The 10,000-nt window shown below is 38.3% G+C and overlaps 1 protein-coding gene across 4 annotated transcripts in view; it reads left to right on the top strand.

The window, feature by feature from the left end:
• LOC122325425 (MAM domain-containing glycosylphosphatidylinositol anchor protein 2-like) overlaps positions 1 to 10,000 on the top strand; it is a 114,693-nt gene that overhangs the window by 62,263 nt on the left and 42,430 nt on the right. For 2 of the 4 annotated variants that reach the window (XM_043220471.1, XM_043220473.1), the window contains exons 4-6: positions 4,798 to 4,994; positions 7,277 to 7,409; positions 8,695 to 8,964. In XM_043220471.1, the coding sequence (XP_043076406.1) occupies positions 4,798 to 4,994; positions 7,277 to 7,409; positions 8,695 to 8,964 (600 nt within the window). Of the gene's footprint in view, positions 1 to 4,797; positions 4,995 to 7,270; positions 7,410 to 8,694; positions 8,965 to 10,000 lie in introns of all 4 variants that reach the window. The other 2 variants (XM_043220470.1, XM_043220472.1) reach the window with 1 other exon arrangement.

The raw sequence follows: 10,000 nt of genomic DNA, 5'->3' as shown, positions 1-10,000 counted from the left end.
GGCCCTCATTCCATGCATTTGTTCTGATGCTGAAAAATAAGCATGCAGTGCTGAAGAAAACTAAAGATGCGAAGCGGATTTCTTAAAATGCAGTCATGCACGCTTAAAAAAAAACAATGCATTTTGCTACTCAGAAAGGTGTATCTTTAATAGGCAGAAGAGCCAGCTATGTCTAAAGGGGCTCCCAATTCGATTTCCAACTGAAAATAGGAACAACGCAATGCTTTGTGCGTGAAGACGAATCATACGGGGCCTCAGGACGAGATCATGCGGGGCCTCGGGGCCAGATGGGCCTCAGACGAATCAATCGGGGCCTCAGGCAGATCATACGGGGCCTCAGACGATCATCAGGCCTCGGGGCCTCAGGCCTCAGACGCATCATACGGGGGGCCTCAGGCTCAGAATCATCACGGGGCCTCAGGCGATCATACGGGGCCTCAGGCCAGACAGGCCTCGGGGCCTCAGGGCCTCATCACGAGGCCTCAGGCGAATCATACGGGGCCTCAGACGAATCATACGGGCCTCAGACAGATCATACGAGGCCTCAGGCGAGATCATACGGGCCTCAGACAGATCATACGGGCCTCAGACGAGATCATCACGCGGCCTCAGGCCAGATCATACGAGGCCTCAGACGAATCATACGGGCCTCAGACGAATCATACGAGGCCTCAGGCCGAATCATACGAGGCCTCAGACGAATCATACAGGCCTCAGACGATCATCATACGGGGCCTCAGACTAATCATACGGTGCCTCAGGCCTCGAATCATACAGGGCCTCAGGCAGATCATACAGGGCCTCAGACGAATCATATGAGGCCTCAGGCGAATCATACGAGGCCTCAGACGAATCATACGGGCCTCAGGACGAGATCATACGGGGCCTCAGACGAATCATACGGGGCCTCAGACGAATCATACGGGGCCTCAGACGAATCATACGGGGCCTCAGACGAATCATACGGGGCCTCAGACGAATCAAAGGGGGCCTCAGGCGAATCATACGGGCCTCAGGCCTCAGATCATACGGGGCCTCAGGCGAATCATACAGGGTCTCAGACGAGATCAGACGAATCATACGGGGCCTGCGGCCTCAGGCCTCAGACGATCATACGGGGCCTCAGCCTCGAATCATACGGGGCCTCAGACGAATCATACGGGCCTCAGACGTGAAGATAATGAAAGAAGAAGTTTGTTAGTCACCAGAATATGAAAGCGTATCTTTAATACTTGAATGCAAAGTAAATAAGGCCTGCTGAAGACAACAGATTGCATGAATATATAGCCTCCGCTGCTGTGTTTCTGAAGTCACTGGCGTTTACAAAGAAATAGTGGGTTCTCTTGGTTCTCTTTGCACTCTTTTGAGTTTCGTTGAGGCGTATGCTATGAGGATCTCCACGCGGCTAACGTTGCACAAATTTCGGTCAACAACCAAACGCGGAGCGCTCTGCGTACCTTGCCGTCTGCTTCGGCGGCGTAATGAATCAGTGTATTTATTTAGAGCAATCTTCTCGGACTCGATCGCCTCGCCGTCTTCGTGAAGGTAATTGCTCCGACCCTCGGCGTGATAAAGGATCCTGGATGAAGTATTGACCGCCTCTGGATTTTGATTAAAGTCCCGCGGGGCAGAGCGCGTCTTAATGAAAGCGAGGAATCAGCATTCAAGGTGGCGGCGTCCACTCGCTGATTGCGTTCGGATCTGCAGCGAGAGGAGACGCTAAATTAAAGCGTCTCGGCCGATAAACATGCGCTGTGTATCTGAGCGCCGTTATTAGCGTGGTTACGGCCTGGAGAAGGTCAGCGCTAATCAGTTTTGATTCGGATCCAGGATCTCTCGCGAGCGTTGGAGTTCGTGATGAATTGATCTCATTCCTGCCCGGTTATGCAGGCGCTTCCGTCTTTAAAGTGTTGTTAGCGGGACGTGATGAATTAGCAAGTGAAATGACATCGTGGCGTTTGGAGGAGCTTGAGAAAGCGGCGAATCTGTTCCATCCATCGCTTGATCAGACGCAGATGAAGAATCACGAGTCCAATCCCTTTCGTGTCTCTGAGAAAAAGGCTTGATAATCTTGAAAACGACTCTGTTGTAGCTCTAGAGTCTCGTTTTCGGCTCATTCGTGTCTTCTTTTGTTACTTCTGGAGGTTTTAAGGGAATCGTTCATTCTCAAAAGTGCATCTTAAAAGTGTCCCGTGTTCGTAAATGGTCGTAAAACGATTTATTGTTACGTTAGTTTTTACTCTCTAATGCAAGTAATGCAAATATTTCGTGAGTCGAGTGATATTCAAGTGTTTCGCATTCACTTCGATGCATTACTTGCACTTTGTTTGAAACTGACGTATTCGACTTATAAAACGCTTTTTAATTCATGAAATCAACACCTAAAGGAATAAAAACGTACTTGATAAGAATTTTATATTGTTAATAAAATAGTGATTTTGGAGTATATTTTACCTAAAAACGAAGAAAACAAAAAAAAAAATCAGCTTTTCTATTTAAAAAATATAACGATTTTTTAATATAATATTAATATTAATAATTTTTGTGGTTTTATTGTTTAACATTTAATTCATTTCTTTGTAATATTTCAGATTAAAATGTACAAGCAACTTCTGCTTGATAATTGTACATTTAGTCAAATTCATACAAAATTAATAAAAATAATATATATATATATATATATATATATATATATATATATATATATATATATATATATGTATATATTTGTGTGTATATATATGTATATGTGTGTATATATATATACATTTTTGTATGCAATGTCTACAAATTCATAAAATCTCTTAAAACTAGTTTTACTATACATTGTGTGTGTTGGTGTATATGTATATATATATATATATATATATATATATATATATATATATATATATATATATATATAGAAAGAGAGAGAGAGAGAGAGAGAGATATAGATATATAGATATATATATCAGAGAAACTCCTTGAAGCCTCATGAATCCTGGAGTAATCTCTGAGTCCGGCGGGCCGATGCTGTAATAAGCGGCGGTCCTCTGAAGGCCAGCAGGTGTGTGTCTGTGTCCCTCGCGTGAGCTCATCGATCAGGAGCGTCCGTCCGTCCTCCGGCGGAGAGAGTATAAATAGAAAGAAGCTGGCAGCACCTGAAATGATGTCGGTTGTCCTCCGGGGGAAGCGGTGGAGGCACTGAGTGATTTAGTCCTCGCTGTACTTCACTCTCTCTGTTTCTGTCGGCGGGACAGCCAGGAAATCTTCATCTTCTGCTGCTTCTCCGGAGCATTTACAGACAAACAAAGAGTTGAAAGAGTTCTCAGAGCAGAAAAGTTCAGAAAAGGATCGCGAGGCGTTTTTAATAGCGCTCGGTGCATTCAGTGGATGACTAAAAACTATGTTTTTCTTGAGAAATAGAGTTTTACGGTACTTCGGTTTTGTCGTTTAATATGGAATAGAAATGATTACCAAAGAGTAAACTGATTAACTTAATGCTTTAGAATTTTAAGGTAGCTAGCTCTTTATTTTTAGTTCTGTTTAATTATACGTTCTTTGTATATATCTTGCAATGCTGACGTTTTCCATAGAATTTCAATCGAAGAATTCGTAATTCTGCCATTCTATTTGTGCAGAATTACAATCCGCAAATCTCACAACTCTGAGTTTATGTCTCTCAATTCTGATTATTTTGATAGAATTGAGCTGAGATATTATTTATATCGCAATTTGAACTTTTTATAAAATTGCACAATTAAATCTCGCAATTCTGAGTTGAAATGTTCTGAGTTTGAATCTTGCCTTTCTGCTTTTTGTAGAATTACTGTACGAGCTGAAAAAAGTCTGTCTCACAATTCAGATTTTTTTTTTGTAGAATTGCACATTTGAATTTCACAATTGTGAGTTTATGTCTCTCATTTCTGATTATTTTGATAGAAATGAGCTGAATATTGTTATCCAGAGTTTATATCGCAATTCTAACTTTTTTATAAAATTGCACATTTAAAAATCCCAATTCTGAGTTAAAACTTTAGAAGTTGGAATCTTGACAAATTTTGTAGAATTAGTTGAAAAAAGTCTGTCTCACCATTCAGAATTTCTTTTAGAATTGCATTGAGTTTAGTTTCACAATTCTGACTATTTTTATTGAATTAAGCTGATGTCTTGCTGTTGTGAGTTTAAATTTCAAAATTCAAAATTTTCAGTTTATGTCAATTCTGACTATACTGACAGAATTAAGATGAAATCTGAAATCAGTTCTTTTTTATAAAATTGCACATTTACATCTCCCAATTCTAGTTTGAATCTTGCCTTTCTGTTTTTGTAAAATTACTGTACGAGCTGAAAAAAGGTTTTTTTTTGTAGAATTGCACATTTGAATTTCACAATTCTGAGTTTGTCTCTCAACTCTGACTATTTCTCTGACTATAGAATTAAGTTGAATATTGTTATCCTGAGTTGATATTTACTTTTTATAAAATGACACAATCTCCCAGTTCTCCGTTAAAATTCCTGAGTTTGAATCTTGCCTTTCTGTTTTTGTAGAATTGCTGTACAAGCTCTCACGATTCAGTTTTTTTTTGTAGAATTGCGCATTTGAATTTCACAATTCTGAGTTTATGTCTCTCAGTTCTGATTATTTTGATAGAATTAAGCTGAGCTCTTGCTATTCTGGGTTAAAATTTCACAATTCTAAATTGTCACATGTTGGAATTCTGAGTTTCTGTTGCACAATTCGGACTATTTTTCTAGAATAGAAATGAAACGTTGACTGTTTTGAAGTGAGCCGTGTGTTGTTATGGTTCTCAGATCTGGACGAGCCGGTGGTGACGGTTCATCAGAGCATCGGTGAAGCGAAAGAACAGTTCTACTACGAGCGGACCGTATTTCTACGCTGCGTGGCTAACTCTAACCCGCCCATCCGCTACAGCTGGTACCGCGGCAGAGACGTTCTTTCCCAAGGCTCCGATAAAGGGGTGGAGATCTACGAGCCCTTCTTCACCCAGGTAAGAATGGAACCCTCGCTCTGGGGGGTTTTCTTACAACTGCAATTTTATTTATTTTTATTTTTATTTTTATTTTTATTTTTATTTAGTCTGTTTTAATCGGAAGTTTAAATCTTGTTTTTCTTAAAATTCATTTTTCATAATTCTAACTTTTCATTAGAAGTGCAATTTTATCTAATTCCAACTTTTCTCAAAATTGGAAGTTTTAAACCTTTTTCTTTAAATTGCAGGTTTATTTCTATTAATTCTGAGTTATTATATTTCTTACCATCCTGACTTCTTTCTCAAGATAACATTTTTATTTTTCGCAATTCTGACATTTTTTAACAATACTAGCTAATTTTCAAATAGTGAAACGTTTTTTTAAGTTAAAATAAGATTTTTCTCAGAATTGAAATGTTATTTCTGAAAAGTCTGACTTTTTTCCAAACTTAGTTAAACATCTTTTTTTTTCTTTTTTATTAGAATAGCAATTTTACTAGATTCTGACATTTTTATGAAAATCAAAATGAGAGTCAAAATTTAGAATTGTGATTTTATATTTAAACTCTACTGAGTTTAAATCGTTTTAAATCAACTGACTTGCAATCATTTTAACCTTTTTCTAAAAATTGATACTCTTTTGTGTGATGAAAACAGCTGTTGTACACTGCAGTAATATTTGACGTTTTTTACTGTATTTTTAATCAAAGAAACGCAGCCTCCGTGAGCAGAAAAATGCTAAATGCTAAATAGCGCGCTAGTTCTTTCTGGTACTTTTTTGTTGTCTAAAGTGCAAAGTAAAGTGTAATGTTTCCGTCCGGCTGGACTGGGATGAGTTTAATTAGTCTGATCGGCACCAAGCGCTCGTTCTCGGCGGTAGTTCTGGAGCAGGCCGGCTTCACCGTCTTTGCCGTCATTTTAAACTCAGCACGAGGTGATGCTAGTAATTAGCACGTCGTAGCGTGTAGCTGTCTGCTCTCTTCTCTCAGCTCTTCCCTGCCGAGGGGCTCAGATCTCATTTGTTTTGTGGCTGAACGTCAGCTGCGGTCTCGCTGTCGCTGGGAGCCGTCACACGCCTGTGTTATTTTGGCTGTAGTTGTCAGGAGAACGGCTAGAGCTGCTCTTTAGCGTGTGTTTGTCGCTGAAAAGCCAGTCCCGTCTCACGCCGTTCACCGAGACATCACACTACGAATAGAAACCAGGAGTTTCTGTGATGGGGCAGAGATTTATACATCTTCTGAATAGATGAGCTTTTTTCATTGATGTACGGTGTTTGACAGTATTTGACAAAATATTGAGAAAAGCTCATTTTAAGTTCAAATGAAGTTCCTGGCCATGCATATTTCTATTCTGAGAATCACAGAACAATGAACCGTGAACATGATCTTTATTTAATATCTTAATGATTTTGGTATAATGCGGTGTATTGTTCTCTATTTCTACAAATATAGCTGTGCTGCAGATTTCATTTTTAATTTCTGTTATAGATTGTGTGTGTGTGTGTGTGTGTGTGTGTGTGTGTGTGTTTTTCTCTAAAGAATTCATCGTTTAAATTAAGAAAAGAAAGAATTGGGGAAACGTCTAATTGCAGGTTTTTTTGGTTGTACACGTTAAATAAAAATAAATTAAATGTTTCATCATAATAATTCTGATTATTAGTAGTAGTGGTGTCATGTGTTAATAAAAACGTATTGTTGTTAGCAATTTAAATAATAAATTCAAGAAGAACATTTACATTATTATAGTCAGTTAAATGGTATATATTATAAATGTGTATATATATATATATATATATATATATATATATATATATATATATATATATATATATATATATATATATATATGGCATGTGTTGCCTTTTCAAGAGTTCGTTTCAAGCTATATTTATGGCTATATTTACTGCATAATACCTGAAGAGATTCCACGTGTTTTCAATGATCTCACCATTCAATAACACACACACTCTCTCTTATCTAATCTGATGAGTGTGTGTGTGTGTGTGTGTGTGTAGACTGATGTTGGGGAGGTGGAGGTGTGTGATATTGTAATGGTGCTGTGATCAGCCGCTATCGCTCCTGCTCAAAAAAGCTCTAAAGGTTGGCTTTGAAATGAGGAGCGGATCCAGATGAATGATGTTCATACAGTTTCAGGACTCGGCGCCTGTTGATGCAGGGTTAATAAACTTATCTAAAAATACAGCCATTAAAAGATGTTTTTAAATTCAATCCATTTTGAAGCATGTAAATCTCGGAGCACACATTTGCACACGTCTTTGCGTCTGTCGCTCTGAGCTCCAGGGGGAGACCAAGATCTTGAAGCTGAAGAACCTGAGACCCAAGGACTACGCCAACTACAGCTGCATCGCCTCCATCAGGAACGTCTGCGGCATCACCGACCGCAAAGTCGTCTTCAGACTCACCAACAAAACCGGTCTGCTGCGCTTCTCATTTATTCACTCATTTTGGTCACTTTTTTTCATTTTCATTTTTTGTTTGTTTGTTTGTTTCTTTAAGCTTTTTGTGTTACATTTCTTACTTCCTTTTATTTATTTATTTTTATTTTATTTTATTTTATTTAGTTTTTTTTTTTTTTTACTTTGCTCAACTCTACTCTGTTCTGCTCTGCTTTACTCTGCTCTATTCTACTCTACTCTGCTCTACTTTATTCTACTCAACTCTATTCTACTCTATTCTGCTCTACTTTATTCTACTCAACTCTATTCTACTCTATTCGGCTCTACTCTGCTTTACTTTATTCTACTCTACTCTACTCAACTTTATTCTACTCTACTCTGCTGTACTCTGCTCTAATATACTCTACTCTACTCTATTCTGCTCTACTTTATTATACTCAACTCTGCTCTACTCTATTCTGCTCTACTCTGCTCTACTTTATTCTACTCTACTCTGCTGTACTCTATTCTACTCTACTCTAGTCACCTTTTCTACTCTACTCTGTTCTACTCTACTCTATGCTGCTCTACTTTATTCTACTAAACTCTATTCTGCTCTACTTTATTTTCTCTACTCTATTCTACTCTACTTAACTTTATTCTACTCTACTCTACTCTATTTTGCTCTACTTTATTCTACTCAACTCGGCTCTATTTTGCTCTATTTTTGTTCTACTCTATTCTGGTCTACTCTACTCTGCTTTATTCTGCTCTATTCTGCTATTTCTGTTGTGTGTTAGTTAGTTTTCCATCACTTTATTCCAGTTAAAGAGAGCTATTTTAATATTTTATTAGCAAACTGTTGCAGTGACTGAAGATTAGTGACTCATATACCAATATATTGTTCATAATATTATGAATGATATATATTTTCTATATATTTTCATTTAAATTTTAGTTAGTTTTAGCACATTTTTTGAAAAAAAAGTTTCAATAAATGAGTTTATTCTTAACATTTTATTTAAACTTTCTTTTCAAAATGTAACAACAGTTTATTCTTAAGATTTTATATATTTTTTATCTGACTTAATACTGACTTAATCACTGACTAATGACACTATTATAATTTCTCCTTAAGTTTTAATATTTTCTCCTAATGTGTTCTATTTTCACTTTTATTTAAGTAAACATCTTAGTAATGCTTTGTTGTTTTAATTTGTATTCATTGTTTATTTTGTATTAATTGTATTTATATCTGTATAACTGAGTTTAGGAGTTTCTTCAATTCTAGTGGTAGATAGCGATGATCAATGTGTTCCTCAGCTCCAGCCTCCATCAAGCTGCTGGTGGAGGACCCGATCGTGGTGAACCCAGGTCAGACGGTGTCTCTGGTCTGCATCACGACCGGAGGAGAGCCGGCTCCGAGCCTGGTCTGGACCAGCAGCTCCGGATCTCTGCCGGAGAAGAGCCTGATGAAGGAAGGGGTTCTGACCATCCCCGCCATCGCCTCTGAGGACGCCGGCGTCTACAGCTGCATCGCCAGCAACAACGTGGGAAACCCGGCTAAGAAGTCCACCACCATCATCGTACGAGGTCAGCTCCGCTTTACTCTTCTGCTGACAGAGAATCACGTGTGTCACTAATGATTCATTTGAGAATCGTTCTTTATTCCGTCTGTGTCAGTGAATCACACACAGTACTAAAGATTCATTTGAGAATCGTTCTGTTTGGGTCAGTGAACCATACGCATCAGATTTGATTCATCTGATAATCGTTCTGTTTGGGTCAGGAAATCACATGCATCTGTAATGATTCATTTGAGAATCATTCTCTAGTCGGTCTGTGTCAGTGAATCACACACAGTACTAAAGATTCATTTGAGAATCGTTCTGTTTGGGTCAGGAAATCACATACATCACTAATGATTCATTTAAGAATCGTTCTTTATTCCGTCTGTGTCAGTGAATCACACACACAGTACTAATGATTCATTTGAGAATCGTTCTTTATTTGGTCTGTGTCAGTGAATCACACACAGTACTAAAGATTCGTTTGAGAATCGTTCTGTTTGGGTCAGTGAACCATACGCATCAGATTTGATTCATCTGATAATCGTTCTGTTTGGGTCAGGAAATCACATGCATCTGTAATGATTCATTTGAGAATCGTTCTTTATTCCGTCTGTGTCAGTGAATCACACACAGTACTAAAGATTCATTTGAGAATCGTTCTGTTTGGGTCAGTGAACCATATGCATCAGGTATGCTTCATTTGAGAATCGTTCTGTTTGGGTCAGTAAATCACATGCGTCTCTAATGATTCATTTGAGAATCGTTCTCTAGTCGGTCTGTGTCAGTGAATCACACACAGTACTAAAGATTCATTTGAGAATCGTTCTGTTTGTGTCAGTGAACCATACGCATCAGATATGATTCATCTGATAATCGTTCTGTTTGTTCTGCTTGTGTCAGGGTATCATATGCATCACCAATGATTCATTTTAGAATATTTTTTTAGGCAGTTCGTGTCAGTGAATCACCACTTATGATTCATTTGGGAGTCATTCTGTTTGTGTCAGGGAATCATTTGAGAGTCCTTCTTTAGCCAGCTCGTGTGAGTAAATCACGTA

Source organism: Puntigrus tetrazona, chromosome 20, assembly GCF_018831695.1.
Source record: "Puntigrus tetrazona isolate hp1 chromosome 20, ASM1883169v1, whole genome shotgun sequence".
Taxonomy (NCBI): Eukaryota; Metazoa; Chordata; class Actinopteri; order Cypriniformes; family Cyprinidae; genus Puntigrus; species Puntigrus tetrazona.
Note: the sequence above shows the minus strand (reverse complement) of the source record. Positions and strands in the feature narration are given on the sequence as shown.